Source organism: Pelobates fuscus, chromosome 3 (genome assembly GCF_036172605.1).
Source record: "Pelobates fuscus isolate aPelFus1 chromosome 3, aPelFus1.pri, whole genome shotgun sequence".
Lineage (NCBI taxonomy): Eukaryota > Metazoa > Chordata > Amphibia > Anura > Pelobatidae > Pelobates > Pelobates fuscus.
Genome location: NC_086319.1, coordinates 146,800,622 through 146,820,237, shown reverse-complemented (window position 1 = coordinate 146,820,237; position 19,616 = coordinate 146,800,622). Strand labels below are relative to the sequence as shown.

The following is a 19,616-nucleotide window of genomic DNA, read 5'->3' as shown; positions in this document are numbered from 1 at the left end:
TTAAAAAATGCTCCCTACCACTACACTTGGAACATACTAGCGAAAAAATGATCCCACGCTAAGGTTCACAATATGCCTTTTGAATTACCCCATGGTGTATTCTTTAATACATAGTATGTGTTTGTGGGGAATTTGAATAACCAGCCAGCTAATCTACTCCAAAATGGAACATGGACACAGCTTAAAACTTCAAAGTTAGAAAAAAAATGAATCGCTGCATCTCAAATGTGCCCCTTCAACATCCACATATACCTGGCAAAGGTACATATGGGGGTATTGCTGTACTCAGCCAACATAGCTGAGCAACATATGAAATATGATACAGGCGTAGCACACATAAGGTTTCAAAATATACTGCGCAAACTCACTTTGTGTCAAAAAGGCACTTGGTACAAGCTAGCGGAAAAATTATCCCATGCTAAGGTTCAAAATCTGCCTTTTGAATTGCCCTGTGATGTCTTCTTTAAGAAATGGTATGCCTTTATGGGGTAATTGTAATATGTAGCCTCCTCAAGTGCTCCAAAGTAGGACATCAAAACCCTCCCTGAAAATTCAAACTTAAAAACCTGAACTTGTCACGTCTCTTTTACAGCTCTGTAACTTCACAAAATAGTGTCTAGTTCATGCATTGGGCATATTGTTTTACTTATTTAGCTGAGCATAATTTGTGGATTTTTATGACAGTGGTACATATCAAATGCAAGAAATACTCAGCAAAAATGCAATTTTTTTCCCCCCTCACTACAAACATTGACATAAATTGGTGACAAAATGGTGACAAGTTAAGGCACAATATACACCATAATATATACCCTGGGGTGTCTGCTTTATCAAATGAAAGCCCTTTGTGGGGTTATTTGAACAGTCACACTGCAAGAATACCCTAAAATGAGACACAGGCCTGCCAAATCCATCTATGACAATTCTAACTATAGAAACTGAAATAGCCTTGTCTCTTATATGGCACTGTAGCTTTACAGAAAAGTGCCAAAGGCATACAATGGGGGTATCGTTATACTCAGCAGATGTAGCTGAACACAATATGGGGTTATGTGCAGGAATAGCACACTCCAGCTGTACAAAATACACAATACAAAAACCTTGTTATATGAATATATGCCAAAATAGAGAAAAAACACAATTTTACTCCAATATTTAGCAAAGATTGGCGATGAAATGGCTATGTAAAAAGTGTCAAACTAACCTTCAGTAAATAGCCTGTGATGTCTACCTTATATAAATATATACTTTTGTGTGGCAATTTTTTCTGTGGTGGCTAGTAAACCTACAAAACAAACATACCAACTTCTAAAATTGTTTCACATTAAAATTGTATTTTAGTCCTTGTATTTTGTGACCTGTAACTTTCAAAATAAGCTGAAATCCTATATATATTATGTATTCTGTAAATCAAGACACATGGATGAATTTATTTTTAATTACTTTTTCTAAGCTGGACATATTATGGACACGCTATTATTGCCAAAACTGTGAAAAGTGTTTATTTATTTATTTTCATTTTTTGGCATTTTTTTTTTTTTAATAATTAATGAGTATGTATATGTGACCTAAAATGTCATAAAATTAAAGCCATGTTTGGCCTCTGAAAAACATATATGTGTTGTTGCAATAAATGACAGAGATGCAAATTGCGTTTGAACACAAACAGCATAAAAAGGAAAAAATGTCTTGTGTCCTTAAGGGGTTAAAGCAAAGTCATACTGCTTTTGTTTTTCATTTTTTTTCGTAACTAACAAAAGCTTGTGTTGTGAGAACCAAAAAAATTATATTTTTATGTTATGTAACACTATACAGTAGAACACTTTCTTAAACATATTTGCTTGTCTAATAGTTTCGGTGTCAAATGAATCGATTTTGTTTAAGGAAGAGTGCAACAAACGCACATGTCTATTGTACAATATTAAAGACATAGAAATATTTTTTTTGACCAGATAAGTAATGGAACGTCTTCAATGATTGTACCAAGAAAACGTGCATCGGAAGGAAATTATGAGAAAGAAAAAGACTTGTGCATTAAATTTTTTGACCAGTGGTCTGAAGCCGACCAAGTTGAATTTGTGGAACATCTTATTTCACGAATGTGTCATTATCAGCATGGACATATTAATTCTTACTTGAAACCCATGTTACAACGAGACTTCATCACAGCTTTACCAGGTAAGTACAATACTACATATTTATGAGAGTAATTTCTCTGTATACATTGGCTTTTTGTTTTTAACATTTTCAGCATGTTCCAGTCAACAATTTGTTAGAACAAAAATAAATTTATACTCTTGCTTATTTGCAAGCCCATTTATTTATTAATAAATTAAAAAAGACATAAACATTAAAAATAAAAGAATAAAAAAAAAAATAGTAATTGTGCACAGCTGTAAATAAACTTCTTGTATCCTTTAAGTTTATTAGTGGATCTACAACTATAATCTGTGTTCCATAGTTATTGATGGATGTCTTTCACTTTGGTTTTTTTTTTTACCTGTACTTTTTTGGAAATGAACAAGATCCATGAAGGTAGCACTCAGTTCTTAGTAGTTTGAGGATTAGCTTTTTTTTCTTCTCTTTTCTAGAGAACTTTTTATAGTTTGATGGTTCCCCACCATGCGGCTGCAGCATCTATAATAATCTGCCACTTTTTTGTTCTTGAATAAGAGACCTTGGTGAAGGTAATGGGAAGTTATCCACCAGTTGAAACTGAGTTGTAGATTCCCACAGTGGTATTAGTTACTCCAGAGACCTTTCGCTGATCCCATTCTGCTAGGATGTTGATCTCAAAGTGGTCTCATCCTTGATTTTTCCCAGTTGACTGCTGTCATAGAAGAAGTGAGACGTCTTAAAGTTCTCATGGCATTTCTGACTACACAAATCATCTTCTTTAAAATAAAAGTTTTCCTTATTTTCTTCAGTTTTTCTCTGGGGAGCATGATTTTCAGGTTTATGTAGTCCAGTAAGACCCAAGAAGTTTATTCTTGAGTCAAGTGCGACTTCTCCCAGCTTAAAATCCACCCATGCTGTTGCAGACATTCTGTGGCTATGTGAATTTGTGGAAATAAACATGCTTTAAATCCAAGGATATCATCTAGTCCAAGCATGTCAAACTTGCGGCCCACTGGCTGCATGCCACCCACAATGAATATATTTGCGGCCCGCCTGCCCTGGGTCCACTTTGTGCTGTGGCTTCTGCCAGCCACAAGACGGGAAAGGTATTTCCTGTCTGATTCTTGCCTTCCCTCTCATGGCCTCTAGAGGGCAGGCTGTCTGTCTGCAGAGCAGGCCAGCCACACACTCTTCCTTCCTGCTCGCAGTGCCAGAGGAGCGTCTGGCCTGCTTGAGCAGAACTGGAACATGGGTGGCTCATCTTAACATAGGAGAAGAGGGGCTTGGGGGAACTTAATGTGTAGTGTAATTTGGGCGAGGGAGTGGGGCAGTGTATTAAATCGGGGGAGGGAGTGGGGCAGTGTATTAAATCGGGGGAGGGAGTGGGGCAGTGTATTAAATCGGGGGAGGGAGTGGGGCAGTGTATTAAATCGGGGGAGGGAGTGGGGCAGTGTATTAAATCGGGGGAGGGAGTGGGGCAGTGTATTAAATCGGGGGAGGGAGTGGGGCAGTGTATTAAATCGGGGGAGGGAGTGGGGCAGTGTATTAAATCGGGGGAGGGAGTGGGGCAGTGTATTAAATCGGGGGAGGGAGTGGGGCAGTGTATTAAATCGGGGGAGGGAGTGGGGCAGTGTATTAAATCGGGGGAGGGAGTGGGGCAGTGTATTAAATCGGGGGAGGCAGTGGGGCAGTGTGTTTAAATTCGGGAGAGGGTAGTGTTTTATAGTCGGGATAGGGGGACTGTATATTAGTGGTGGGAGGGCGTTGTATGTTAAATTGGGGGAGAAGGGCAGTGTATTCAATTAGAGTGGAGGGAGGAGAAGCAGTGTGTATTTGGGTGGAGGGGGAGCGGTGAATTAGATTGGGTCTGCATGGAGGCGCTGAACGCTCCCAATGAAGATGCTGATTGGCCGTGCAGCTTTTTGCCACACATGCACAATAGCCTTCCGATTCTTTCCTATGGAAAAGCATTTGATTGGCTAAGATCATCAAGTTTGATGATCTCAGCCAACGTGAAGAACACACTCATAGGCCTGAAGTATTTGTTTTATTTTGTGGCCCACATAAACTTAAACCTTTCCTATTTGGCCCTGTTAGCCTTTGAGTTTGACATGCTTGATCTAGTCTTTTTCTTAAAGTATTTGGGTTGTTGAGAGAATAGTTTCCATTTGGCATTTGTTCTTTACTGCATACTGATACACATTTTCAAATCCAGAACTAGCCTGTAACATTAGTCTGGTTTCTGAACCAGAAAGATTCACGAATAGGTGCCCTTGTTTCTTTTTGATATTGGGACTTCTTCCACAACCTTTTTTTCTACTTTTTGAAATATGTAATTTGAAAGCCAAAAGGGGTGGTGAGCAAGGGAATCTTTCTATACGGTAACCTTATGGAATCACCATTAGAACTAATGAATCAGTTTTTTTTTTTCTTTTTCCTCTCCTTATTTTTAGGATGGAATCTGTCCTTTTCTTTAGATTTTGAATTATGGTGTTTTGCACAGCAGACGTTTAAAATACTCCCCTTTAGCAACATTACTAGCAAGACAGCCACTAGAGGCGGGATTAACCCTGCAATGTAAACATAGCAGTTTCTGGCACCCAAACCACTGCATTGAGCTGAAATGGTCTGGGTGACTATATAGTGGTCCTTTTAATATCTAGTTATGTCTGTTGTAAATTTGCATGGAACTAAATGAAGAATGAAGACACACTTTCATGGCTTCATCTGCAGCACCTTTCGTGCAGAGGATTCACAACTTCTCTTTAGAACATGACTGCTGTTAGCGCAGACCAACTAATTGTCAGTGGGCCCTATATCTACAGGGGCCCAGTCAGCGCTGCGGCCGTGCAATAGCGCGACCGGGCCCCATTAAAAAAAATGGAGCCGCAACTAGTGCTGGGAGGAAGTGACGTCTGGTCACTTCCTCCCAGCTCCCTCCGCTCGGGAAGGAAGAGAGGCAGGACGGGAGAGCCATGCAGACTCCCATCAGCCATAGCCACTCTCCTGCAAAGAAAAGTAAGAAAAATTAGCTGTGTGTGTATGTCAGTGTGTGTATGTACATCTGTAAGTGTATGTATGTATGTATGTATGTATGTGTGTGTGTTTTTGTGTGTATTGTATGTATGTGACTGTGTGTATGTATTTCTGCATACATGCACCTTGGGTCAGACAGTGTTAAAATTTGACAGGTTAGTTAGTCTGATGATGTCCATGCACTGTGCAGAGAAGACCATTATTATATAGAGCTTTTCAAACCGTGTCTGACCCAAGATGCATATATATGGCTGCATGATCCTGTTATATAAAAAAAAAAAAAAAAAAACTATTTCTAACACTATAGTGTCCCTTTGACCCAACTCCTCTCTCGCTAAATAAAGAGCTTTTAAATCTTTTTGTACTTACCTGATTTCAGTGCCCATGTTCCTTGTGCTAGTTTGTGCTCCTCCACCTACGTCAGCCGAGTGGGGAATTCAATACGCATGTGATTTTCTATGGCTATTTTAACTCTGTGAAAAAGCAGGAAGCGCCTCTAGTGGCTGTTTTGTACACAGCTACTATGAGCAGTCTTAGCACTGAAATATATAATTGAACAACAAAAAAACTATTCCTTTTCCTGTTTCCTTTATAGTTTGAGTCTTCTGCATGAATATGATGAAATGGCAAAGACTAGTGTTGAGTTTAAGTTTTTAAGCCTTGGGTGAATAACCTCATTTCAAGTTATCAAATATTTGTTTCCAGAAATGACTCTCTGGCACTGTACAACAGTAAAATGTAAGCATGTGTGATGCACAGAAATGTTTCTTTCTTTAAACCATATAGGGTCAGTAATACAAACGTATTCCAAACCCTATAGTGTGAAAAAACCTATAAGTGGCTGTACTCTTATAAAGAGTCACAACTCATATTTATTCCAACGCTGCATGGGTCTGCTGGCACTGGGCCTGCCCCCCCCCCTTCCCACTCCCTTTCGGCTGACATCAGTATTGATCTCAGCCAATCCAACACTTTCCCGTGGGAAAGCATTGGTTGAGATTTTCAAATCTGACAACAGCCGAAAAGGCAGGGCAGGAGCAGAGCCAAACACTGTGCAGTCCAATAAGCATCTCCTAACAAAGATGCATTGACCCTTTCTGTGTGGAAAGTTTCAGCGTCTCCACGTTCTGAAGCATTGACCCAGGAAGAACCTCTAGTGGCCATCTGAGTGACTGCCAGAGGAGGTTTCTCTAGGCAGCAATGTAAACGCTGCCTTTTCTCTGGAATGGCAATGCTTACTTTAAAAGCCTGCCTGGAAATGCTATACTCTCCAGAGCTACTACATTAAGCTGTAGTTGTTCTCGTGACTATAGTGTCCATTTAAGTGCATTTCTCTTCTAGAAGCTCTTATTGATTTTCTAATATATGATGTTTTGTTTTGTAGAACAGGGCTTAGAACACATAGCAGAAAATATTCTCTCTTATTTGGATGCAAGATCCTTGTGTGCTGCAGAACTTGTGTGCAAGGAATGGCAAAGAGTTATTTCAGAGGGTATGCTATGGAAAAAATTGATTGAAAGAATGGTTCGTACTGACCCGTTGTGGAAGGGACTATCGGAAAGAAGAGGCTGGTAAGTGACTGTTTTTGTAATGGAATTACATATTGTGACAAAAGTACTCCTTTCCCTTGGTACCTTGTCCTGGGATTGGGGTGTTACACACAGTCTTTTCAGGCTTTAGAGACACTTCACACGCTGGATGAGGTAAAAGGACTTGCTCTTTTATTGTGGCTCCCAAATAAATGCACAGTAAGGTATAAAGGTAACAAAAATATACAAAACAAAAGCCTTGCTCTTCTGAGCACTAACTAAACAAAATAATCAGCTAATTGGGTTGGATGGCTTGTCCATTTCCCAACATAAACAACCTTACTGTTTCAGGTTTTCAGCTCTCTGTTTCCACTCACAGAAACCAAACACAATCTCCCTCCTTCCTTGGCAGGGGAGTACTTTATAGCACTGGTAATTGACAATCCTTTTCAGGTGAGTTAAATTAGGATTCAAACTCTGGAACTGGACTTCTCACCTGTAGGTTACAAGCAACTTCCAAAATGTGGAGTGGAGCACTGGCCCACCCTACTCTCCAAGTACTCCACCCCAGGGCCCAAATATACACATATTTAAAGTGCATCATTCATTATAACATAACACATTTCCCTGGGGCTAATTACACAAAGTAGGATCCTTGCAAAATCTGGGGAGGTATATAGATTCCCTCCAGCACAATTCCTTGCTTTCGGTCACAATATGTATGTATATGTGTATTTAAGATTGAAAAATTCAAAATGTTTGTTTTTCAGGGATCAGTACCTTTTTAAAAATCGACCTACAGATGGCCCACCAAACTCCTTTTATCGGTCGTTATACCCCAAGATTATTGAGGATATAGAGGTATTTATTTTTATTTTGTGATATGTAGACAAATAGACCACTTGTACCATAATGCACTAAAATTCTTTCATTAAGCAATGCTCAGTTTTTATATTCATAATTGTATTTTTTATGTTTACTTTAGGCCTTCATGTGAGCTCTTTTTTCAGTAGATAATAAGACCAACTCATTGATTTGCTAGCATTGAAATATGCATGCTATTTGCTTGTGCTACTGAAATCTAAATGTAGGAAGATATCATCATTTTGTCTGTGTGTGTATAGCGAAAATATCCTTTTAAATTTGTAGCTTTTATATACTGCATTCAAAAATATTTGTACTTCACTTTTTAATCCAGTAACAAGGAATGTATATATTTAATTAGAATACCTCTGCATACAAAACTTTACATTTTGTAAGTGTCATAAGTCAGATGCACATTTTATTTGTGTAAAATGTAATTAACGATAATTTTTGTGTGTAATTTTTGTATTTCAAATCTGTTTACTACTCATTCTGTTTTAGACAATAGAAGCAAACTGGCGATGTGGAAGGCATAACTTACAAAGAATTCAGTGTCGTTCTGAAAATAGTAAAGGAGTGTACTGTTTACAGTATGATGATGAGAAGATAATAAGTGGTCTAAGGGACAACTCAATCAAAGTAAGAAATAAAAATTTTAGTATTTTACTGTGAGTTTTTGAATTGGTAATTGTTAGCTAGGATTGGTGGAAGTTAGTGGAAAATTGGAGAATTTAGTGTTAGGCTAGTTTGGGGTGTAAAGTAAAAATACATTTGAAAAAAATGGTAATTGTCATTTGTGCACCATGCTTTTGTTTAAGTATAGTGCCGAGGAAGCCTATAGAACTTTAATGGCCGGCTCAGAACCAACAGACACCAGACACCTCAGAGAGTGATGCTAGTGACTATTTCCTGGGTGCTGCCCATGATTTCTTACCTGATATCCCTGAGTTCACAGGCATTCATGCTGATTTATCTCACTATAGCTTGTTGGATTTTATGCAGGTACTCTTGGGGGATGATATATTAAGGGAGGTTGTCACCCATACGAACATTTAGTTCAAGCAGTACCTGACACAAAACAAAGTCTCTCATCACCGAAAAAGAGAGCTAAGCGTTAGGTCCAAAAAGTATTCTGGTCCAAAATTCCAGTATGTAGTTCCCCAGTTTTCCTCACATATGGTGGCAGTACCTAAGGGATGTTCTCAGCTATGGTGGATGAGTAAACCTGGCACTAAAGATGAAATAAAACCTCCCTCTTATACCTTTTTAAAAGGTTGTCCCCAGCAGAGCACCCCAGGGCAGACAGGTACTCAATGGTTAGGATCTGGTAAAGCACAAGGGTTGATGCTTGAGGTTGTGCGGCCTTGTAGCTCCCCACATGGTGAGCTGCATGGCATTGGTTTCCGGATAATCCGACATCGCAGAGTGCTAGAAGAAGTCATATTTTTCTATTTCCAGAATTATAGGCCGTCACGGGTGGTGCTCCAATCACATTTCAGCACTGTAGTCTGTGCACAGCAGTGGAATGCCTGCCCGGATGTCCTTGCATTCCACAGTAAGTCTGATTTGTGCTACTGCACATCCACAATCGGAATTTCAATCTTTTGAATATTCTGTTTGTTTTTCCAGATGTATGAAGGCTAAACTTGATGGACGCATGTCTCTTTTCAGTTATGTAACTAGTCCTGCCTCTTCTTAGTTTTTCCTTAGACTTTCTCTTTTTCCTGATGAATGTTCCCACACATTTATCCCTGAGGTCTCTAGCGTGGACTCTAGTATGGAGGCGGGTTTTCCACCTGAAGAATTAAATCCGATAAGAGGTTACGGTGGTCATGAAAGATGAAGATTCTTCTAAAAAGAAAGGAAATGATTTCCTGTATATCCTAAATTACTTGAGTTGATACAGAGAGAATGGAAACACTGTGAACTGCCCCTTGTGTAAATTGCCCCTTGTTTATTCAAGGTTGTTCTTGGTTGTAAAACAAGATCTTTCATTCCAACGTGTTAGACTTAAAAATGGTCAGTGGTTCTGTATGGAAACCATCCATCACTCATGTAGTCTTAAAAAGGAGACTAAATGGCTACTCTAGATTTAAGATTCCTACTTGCATGTGCTTATGGCAGTCACTTCAACAAAGTTAAGATTTGCCATCAAATCAGAGAAGAGATTCCAGCACTTCCTGTTCAGGGCTTTACCATTCAGCCTGCTCTAAGAGAAAAGGACATTTCAATCGTTCCATATGGGGACGACTGGTTCCTCAAACCCTACTCTACATCAAGGGGTTTAGTCCGAAGAAGAGGCAAATCAATCCTCCAATTTTCAGGATATAAGGGCAGTTTTCTAGTATTCAAGACATGGATTACACATGAAGCAATAAATATAAACATATATTGGCACTCAGAGCTGTAATCAGGTGCAGATATCAAGGTTACCCACCTATTGACAACCTCAAAATATAAATACAAAATCTAGTTAATGATACTGCACTCCAATTTATTATTTATATATCACCAGCAAATTCTGTAGCACTGTACAGTGGATGGACTAACAGACACGTAATTGTAACCAGACAAATGTACGCACAGGAACAGAGGGGTTGAGGGCCCTGCTCAATGAGCTTACATGGGAGTGGGGTATAGTGACCCAAAGGGTATAAGTAGGGGTAATGAAATAGGTTGCTAGAAAAGTATTCACTGGGAACTTGATTATTTATTTTTGACTGTTGCAGGAGAGGAACTATGGGTGGGAGGGGGATTGACCGATATAGCATTTTTTTTTTTTTTTTTAGAGCCGATACTGATTATCTGTGAACTTTCAGGTCAATAGCCGATAACTTATCGATACCGATATTCTGTACAATTACCGTTTTGAAAAAATAAATTATTTCTGCACACATCTACTGTTAACTGAACAGGTTTATTTATTGTTGTTTTTTTATTTTTTATTACGGTAAATGCACAAAATATACATGCCAATCAGAATTTTGTTATGTGTTCAAGAATATGTGTGTAGTGGATACAGTGAGAGTATTTGATTAGTGAATGCAGTGTGTGTGTGTAGTGAATGCAGTGTGTGTGTGTAGTGAATGCAGTGTGTGTGTGTGTGTGTGTGTAAATATGTGGGGTAGGAATCAGGGGCACTGGGGTAGATGGGGTTGTAGGCACCCACTGGTGGGGTAGATGGCGTAGTAGGGGCACTGGGATCGTAGGGACACTGGGGTAGTAGGGGCCCTGGGGTAGATAGATGGGGAGCAGGGACTCCTAGCTTTCCCCACACTTACCAGTCCGTGCCAGATTTAGCCCCGCCACACACTAAGCTCCGCCCCATTGCCCCATCTGCAATATCGTTATCTTTATAGGCCAATACCGATATTGCTGAAAATTCTGAATATCTGCCAATAATATCAGCCAGACCGATAATCAATCATCGATCCCTTCCGCTAACAGTTTAAATTATATGCTCTCCTGAAGAAGTGTGTTTTCAAAGATTTTATGGAGTGGAACCTGGATGAAAGTCTAACAGAGAAGGGAAGGGAGTTCCACAGAAAAGGTGCAGCCCTGGAGAAGTCGTGGAGGTGAGCATCAGATGTGGGAGTACGGATTGAGGATAGACGCAGGTCTTCGGCAGAGCGCAGGGGCCTCGAGAGGACATACTTGTGTATTAGGGAGGATAGGTAGGTTGGAGCAGCATAATGTAGGGACGTGTAATCAAGCACCAGAATCTTAAATTGAGCCCTATATCTAACTGGAAGCCAATGTAGTTACTGACAGAAGGGGGAGGTGCAGGCGGTCAGGAAAATGAACCTCGCCGCCGCATCTATTATAGATTGCAGTGGTGCAGTCTGGGAACACTTAAGACCATTGAGAAGGGGATTGCAGTAGTCAAGGCGAGAAAGAACAATGGCATGGACCAGCACCTTAGCTGCCTCTGGTGTTAAATAGGGGTGGATGTGAGCTATGTTTATGAGATGAAAGCGGCAGGATTTGGCGATCAACTTGACATGAGGGGTGAAGGAGTGGTCGGAGTCAAAGAGAACACCTAGGCAGCGATTCTGCGAGGTAGAGGTGATGGTAGCACCATTAACGTGGAGGGAGACAGAGATGGGAGTAGCAACACTTGAGGGAGGAAAGACCAGAAGTTCTGTTTTGGACAGGTTGAGTTTAAGGAAGTGAGCAGCCATCCAGTTGAAAATCGCAGAGAGGCAGTCCAGATAGGCGGAGAGAGATCAGGAGAGGACGGGTATATTTGCATGTCATCTGCATATAAAAGATAATGGAAGCCAAAGGAGCTGATGAGTTTACCAAGGGAGGCAGTGTAGACTGAGAACAATAGGGGACTAAGGACAGAACCTTGGGGAATGCCAAAAGAGAGGGGTTGGTGAGAAGAGGCAGAGCCAGAGAAAGAAACACTCAAAAAGCGCTGGGAGAGGTAGGAAGAGTACCAGGAGAGAGCAGTATCTCGTAGACTGAGATTACAGAGAATGAGAAGAAGCTGTTGATGATCAACAGTGTCAAAAGCAGCAGAAAGGTCGAGGAGAATTAGGATAGAGTAATGGCCGTGAATTGTAGCCGCAATTAAATCGTTGGATACTTTGGTCACAGCTGTTTCAACAGAGTGACGAGTGCGGAATCCAGACTGAAGCGGGTCAAGCAGAGAGTTGGATTTGAGGAAGTCTGTCAATCTCTCATACACAACTCTCTCAAGGATTTTGGAGGCAAATGTCAGTAGCGATATAGGGCGGTAGTTTGATGGGCAGTTTAGGTCGAGGTTGGGCTTTTTCAGAATCAGTGCTATAGTTGTATGCTTGAAAGGGTGAAGGAAATGTGCCGGAGTTAAGGGAGAGATTGATCATTTTAGTGAGAGGGAGACAGAGTGCGGATGAGATATGAGGGAATAGAATCCAAGGGAAAACCTCTTCCCTTGTAGTAAGTGCAAATGAGCATAGAACAGTTGGGTTAGGTGATTGTAGAAGTCTTCTCAGTGAAGTGAGTTGCAGAGTTTGAGGCGGACAGGGTGGTATGGTGAGGGGGAGCAACAGGGTAAAGGAGAGCATTAAATGTGTGAAATAGGCATTTGGGTTGGCGGGACAGTGTGCTTATGAGGGTGTTGAAGTAATTTACTTTTGCGGAGCAAAGAGCCAGAGTGTAGGAGCGCAGCATACATTTATTTTGGAGGAAGTCCAATGCAGAGTGAGACTTTCTCCAACAGCGTTCAGCCGTTCTGTAACATTGAGATATCGGGTCAGCTTGGTGTGCCAGGGTTGTAATTGGGAATGCTTGCTGCGTTTAAATGTAAGAGGTGCCACGACGTCAAGTTGAGAGTGCAGTTGTAGAGTGAGGTTGCCGAGTTAAGGCAAGTGAGATTTGAGATGGGTAAAAGGAGAGTCTGGAGATTAGTGGAGAAATGCTCTAGGTCAAGACATTGGAGGTTTCTGCGAGATTGGAGAGTTGGGAAATTTGGGTATGTGATTGTGTTGTTGAGGGAAGTGGGTGTAAGGAGATATTTTGATGCTGAGGGAGAGGAGAGGAAAGGAAAAGAGGAGAAGATAGAGCATTGCTAAGATGAGTAAGTACTTTGAGAAAAGCAGAATGGGCAGAAATAAGGAGAATGAGGACTGAGTGTTAGGGGTTAAGGGACTGTAGGAGTGTTCTGATTGTAGGTAGAATTGGCAGCTGTTATTTCTAATTATCTAAAATTGTATGTGAGATTCTATATATAAATGGAATAAAGGGTTTGAGGTGGGGTGGGCGGGCAAATGAGAACCGTTCTGGTTTCCAGCAGGGAACTTTTAACGCAGATTGTGGAAGACAGAGATGATCGGGTCAAAATGGCCTCCATTAAAGCTATGGAATGGAGATGCACAGATGAGGTGAGGATTGGTCAAGCAAAACATTTGGGTGGGTATTAATAAAATAAGGAGGGGGGTGCAGAAATAAGAGAAAATCTTTAAAGATAGGTGAATAACATTTAAGTTAACAAGCTTGAGTGTGGCTGGGAACAACTAGCTTTAGCATGCAGGGCAAGACAAAGTAAAATATATATGTTTAAATAAACATGTACACATACACACCCACAACAGTAAATACATATATGGTATGAGGTGTGTAGATGAAAACAAAACACATAGTAAAAATAAAAAATTGATGCTCACAAAAATATATATTTTTTTTAATTCATATTCAAAATCAAACAAAATATGGGAAAACGTAACTCCTATTCTGTACAAGATCAAAAACATGGTTCATATTATGTACAAAAATCAAAAGCAATCTATAGTGCATCCCTTCATACCTGAAGGATTATACAGTAAGGACAAACAATATCCTAAATCCTATTATGCAGTAATATATGTCTCAAATAACCTTATATGAGTTAATACACCTTGGGGTTCCTCCCACAATAGAATATATTTATTCCAAGACCCAAAAAATATTCTGCTTGTCTCTCTATGTGTTAACTCTCTTGAGCTACTCCAAGGCCTCTAAAAAAGAAAAAATTGAGAAAAAAAAATCGAAATCAAGAAAAATAAATATATATAAAAAAAAACTAGTCATGAAAAAAATGAAAAAAAACTTCTGAGTGCGGTTGTAAACTGATACCTATCTGAATATACCACTGTGTATGGATTTAAAAAAAAAAAAAAAAAGTCTTAAAAATCTTAGCAGATTTTGTTATGTGATCCAAAGTCAAATTTTCACTTGTCTGTCAAACCGTATAACGTTTTCTAGAATGCACTTTTTATGCTGTGTCACGTTAACCGCTTTGTCAGTCAAAACATGAGCAATCCTATCTTAGTCTTGCAGTTGTTTCTTGTGAGTTTATGGGAGAGAAATCCACTGTTTATCCTAGTAGTGTATCAATCCTGGCGTTCATGGACATTATATTTGATAAAAGCTCAGTGTTGTCTTACTCCGGGTCATTCAGTGAGAATTCAAAGTGAATTTCTAATTTATACCACTGTAGCTTAAAGGGACACTATAGTCACCTGAACAACTTTAGCTTAATGAAGCAGTTTTGGTGTATAGAACATGCCCCTGCAGCCTCACTGCTCAATCCCTTTTGTTTATTAACCCTAATCACACCTCCCTGCATGTGACTTGCACAGCCTTCCATAAACACTTCCTGTAAAGAGAGCCCTATTTAGGCTTTCTTTATTGCAAGATCTGTTTAATTAAGATTTTCTTATCCCCTGCTATGTTAATAGCTTGCTAGACCCTGCAAGAGCCTCCTGTATGTGATTAAACTTCAATTTAGAGATTGAGATACAATTATTTAAGGTAAATTACATCTGTTTGAAAGTGAAACCAGTTTTTTTTTCATGCAGGCTCTGTCAATCATAGCCAGGGGAGGTGTGGCTAGGGCTGCATAAACAGAAACAAAGTGATTTAACTCCTAAATGACAGTGAATTGAGCAGTGAAATTGCAGGGGAATGATCTATACACTAAAATTGCTTTATTTAGCTAAAGTAATTTAGGTGACTATAGTGTTCCTTTAACTGGAAGCATTTTAGAATTTGAAATTCAATTTGAATTCTTACTTTAGTGAATAACCATGTACTGTGCTTTCCATCCAGGTTTATTTATCACACAGACTGTTATTCTAGGAACTGGTATTAAGTAGTTTTATTCGTTAGCTGTAGCAAAAGCATGGTTTGTGAGGAATTGTTCTTCACATCCATTATATTGTGAGCAACATAATATAATGCTTGTTGTTTTTTGTTTTTTTTTAATAGGAATACAGCCTTTAAGAACTACATGGCATTTTGATTACTTTTCCTCTGCTTTAACGTATATACTTTTTCTTTTGTATTCATAAACAGATTTGGGACAAAACAAGCTTGGAGTGCCTGAAAATACTGACAGGACACACTGGTTCAGTCCTATGTTTACAGTATGATGAAAGAGTTATAGTTACCGGGTCTTCAGATTCTACTGTTAGGTAATTTCTTCTCACATTTCTAGTTAAGTTTTATTAGAATATGCCAGTAACTGGCTCAAATATCCCACTCACCATTAATGATTGGTGAGTAAAAACTTCTCTGGCAAGATTTACCCATGGAGGTTATTCTTCGGCTTGCAGTGGTAAGTAACTTTTAAATCGTCAATGTTGCACCGAACTTACCTTTCTCCTATTGTTTCCTCTTCTCTTCCTCTATCAAAATCTGATCTTTTTATTCCTTCTTTATTTCTGATCTAGTTGTCTTTAAAACATAAGACAAAGTAAGGATTACTTTGTCTTGCGTATTTTTGTACATCTGGCATTCTCTGAGACAAGGAGGAGCTTAAGTCAGCTCCATTTACTATGTCGAGGAGGGCGAGTATTGTTGGAAATCTTTCTTTGACACAGGAAATGGATCTTATTTAAGCGCCTTCTTGTGTCAAAGAATGTCAGGGAAAAAATATATATGTAGTGGGAAAAAAAACAAAACAAGCTTAACCTCTTAAGTACCGCAGACATACTAGGTACGTCCAACAAAAAAAACTGTCCTTAAGGACCACGGACGTACCTGGTACGTCCGCGGCAAATATGAGACATATTGCAGGATGTCGAGGCATCCTGCAATAAGTCTCCTGACTGCTGGGCCGCCGAGTGATCGCTCCCCAGGAGCAATCTCTTCCGGGTTGCCCCACGTGGCGCCCGGCAGTGTAGCAGAGCATAGGAAGCCATCGGGCAGGCTTCCAATGCTCTGCCTGTGTGCTGAGTGCCTCGAGGGTTCATGGCACTCAGTGAAGATTTAAATAAAATAAATTACATTGAAAAAAAAACAAAAAAACAATAAAATGTATGTATTAATCTGTGTTTAGGTAGAGAGATTAAGGTAGTTTTATGTAGGGATTTGTAAAATTGTGAGACCCAAAGGCTCTTTTTAGAGCTATTAATCCCTATCCTGCCAGTGATCACTATTAATCGCTGGCTCTTGCACAGCAGCACTTTTTTTGCTGTCTGTGCATTTTATTTAGGTGTTAAATTTTTTTGTGATATGTTTATTTATTTTTTTGACAGATCATTAATGTCAGAGGTTGTATAGCGCTGAGGAGGCATATGCTATCCTTGCTTTAGTCTGGCATGTCTATGTCTGACTCTGACCATGATTTTTGACCCTGCCAGTTGCTCAGATACATCACTAGATACAGTGTCTGCTGCTAGTGATGTATCTGTGGCTGCTAGGCCCCCTTCCAGAAGGAGACGTGCTGCTCCAGCTGGCAGTGCTGCTGAGGAGTGGGTAGCGCCTCATCGACAGAGGCCAGATATCCCACCCTTCACTGTAAATTCTGGCATCAATGTGGATGTTGCAGGATTTAGCCCCCAGCAGTTTATGGAGGTGTTTCTGGGCAAAGATGTATTGGGGAACATTGTCGCCCAAACTAATGTATATGCCCATCAGTTCCGTGCTTCAAAGCCTGACTTTTTTTTTTGGTGGGGGTGGGGGCAGAGCGCATCAATTGGCCCCCATCAATGTGCCAGAATGTAAAAAATTCTGGGCATTGACTAATCTGATGGGCGTCATAAAGAAACCCTCCATCCGCTCCTACTGGAGCAGTAACCCCATCTTCTCTACCCCCATTTACTCCCAGTGTATGTTGCGGAAAAGGTATGAAATGATTCTACATTTCATGCACCTCAGCGACAACAGCCTGTGCCTCCCTATGGAGCATCCCCTGTTTGACAGGCTGCATAAAATCCACCCCCTGATTACCCACTTTGCCAGGTTTGCAGAGGCTTATACACCTGGAAGGAATATATGCGTGGATGTTTCCCTGATGAAGTATAAGGGAAGGCTGGAATTCAAGCATTATATTCCTTCCAAGCACTCCAGGTATGATGTAAAGGTGTATATGCTTTGTGAGAGCGAGAGTGGGTATATTCAGGCCTGCCGGGTGTACGAGGGAAAGAATAGCCACCTTGACCCTCCAGGTTGCCCAGAACATATGGGAACCAGTGGCAAGATTGTCTGGGACCTGATATTCCCCCTGATGAACAAAGGGTATGTATCACTTGTATATAGACAATTTTTATACAAGTGTCCCTTTGTTCAAGCTACTGTAATGTATTGATACAGTAGTTTGCGGTACAATCCGAAAGAACCACGCAGGTTTTCCAGGACAACTTGCACGCACTCTGCTATGAAGGGGGGCTCCACGCCAAGGAGCTGTTGGCAGTTAAGTACAGAGACAAGAAGTATGTGTACCTTCTTACCACCATCCACACTGAGAGGACTGTGGAGGTCTCTGTACGTGGCAGAGCTGAGCGCACAAGGAAGCCAGTGTGCATCAAGGCCTATAACCGGCATATAGATGGGGTTGATCTGTCAGATCAGCTGCTGCAGCCCTACCTAATTATACGGAAGATAAAAGCCTGGTACAAAAAGGTTGCAGTTTACTTAGTGCAGATTGCAAACCACAACGCTTTTTTGTTGTTCAAAAAAGCAAACCCCAGAATGAAACTGACTTTTTTACAGTTTCAGCTCCAGATCATTTCGTATATGGCTTGATAGGGGTAAATTATATTGACCGGCTTCACAAATGTCTCAAATAGGACATGGGTGCATGATAACCAAATGGGAAAATTCTATGTTGGAAAACTGGAATGCACACCCTCCAAATAAGGTCTTTAAGCCCCCCGAGAACCTGACATACCTATACATGGGTGGTATCGCTGTACTCGGGAGATGTTGCTGAACACATATTGCTATGTGTGTCAAAAAAATCACCCAATATTTTTTTTTTGGTGGTAAAATGGTTGCATGAAGAGTCAAAATACCCCAAGTGTAATACCTTAGGTTGTCTTCTTTTAAAAAGAAATATATACATGTGAAGGGTTATTCAGGGATTCCTGACCAATATCAGTGTTACAATTTAACCTTTTTGTTAATTTTGAAAAAAAATAAAATGGTTTGGAAATAGCAAAAGTGCTAGTTGTACTCATTGCCCTATAACTTTCCAAAAAAAGCTATGAACATGTTAACGTTGGGTATTTCTAAACTCAGGACAAAAATTATTGAAACTATTTAGCAAGGGCGTTTTTTTGGGGGGGTTGGTTGTAGATGCGTCACAGATTTTGAGGGTCAAAGTTAGAAAAAGTGTGTTTGTTTTTTAAATTGATTTCATCATAATTTTTTTATATATAGTCAATTATATGATATGATGAAAATAATGGTATCTTTAGAAAGACCATTTAATGGCGATAACATTTGCTGTGGGTGCATCTAGCCTCTGGGTGCAACCATTGCGAGACAATAACTCTGAATGTGCAATATTTCAAGCCGAAGCACTGCACATCCAAACTCCTAGCACCATGACTACTACAAAAAGCAAGTGGTCATGGTGGTTGCAGTAACCCTTTAAAGTTCAGTCTCGTGCCAGTAATGTTTTGTTCATACAAATTTCCTTTAAGGATTGAGAAAAGGTCAGTTGTGTCAGAAAATAGAAACCACATTAGGAAGTACCGTGTATACAAATGTACTATATGATTAACACCAACTATCACAAGATCTTTTTTCCCCATCCTCTGCCTCGACAGCTACCTGACCAAGAAACCTATTTAACCCCTTCAGGACGGAGTCAATAGTACACGTTCTGATCAAAACAAAACGTAAACAAAAACTGGAATTTGCGCTATGTGTCTGTTCACCCGTAGTTCCCCTCTTTCATATTATATGCACCCACACTTATTATATATCATTTTGTTCAGGAGAAACAGGGCTTTCATTTTATATCAAATATTTATATATGAAACATAATTTATTATGAATAAAATTTAAAAAACTGTGAGAAATTAAATTTTTATTTTTTTAATTTGTAGTTCCGCCTCACATTTTAGCTGTACATGTCATAATACTGGTTTTACTGCAACAAAAAGCACATATTTGTAATCAGCGATGTCTCACGAGTACAACAGTACCCCCTATTAACAGGTTTTATGGTGTTTTGGAAAGTTACAGGGTCAAATATAGAACGTTCCATTTTCAAATTGAAATTTGCCAGATAAGTAATGTTACCTTTGAGACAGTGTGGTAGCCCAGGAATGAGAATTACCCCCATAATGGCATACCATTTGAAAAAGTAGG

The 19,616-nt window shown here is 39.9% G+C and overlaps 1 protein-coding gene across 2 annotated transcripts in view; it reads left to right on the top strand.

The window, feature by feature from the left end:
- FBXW11 (F-box and WD repeat domain containing 11) overlaps window positions 1-19,616 on the top strand; it is a 96,576-nt gene that overhangs the window by 60,707 nt on the left and 16,253 nt on the right. For both annotated transcript variants that reach the window (XM_063447507.1, XM_063447508.1), the window contains 5 exons: window positions 1,953-2,178; window positions 6,539-6,725; window positions 7,454-7,544; window positions 8,049-8,186; window positions 15,369-15,487. In XM_063447507.1, coding sequence (XP_063303577.1) covers window positions 1,953-2,178; window positions 6,539-6,725; window positions 7,454-7,544; window positions 8,049-8,186; window positions 15,369-15,487 — 761 coding nt within the window. The remainder of the gene's footprint in view (window positions 1-1,952; window positions 2,179-6,538; window positions 6,726-7,453; window positions 7,545-8,048; window positions 8,187-15,368; window positions 15,488-19,616) is intronic.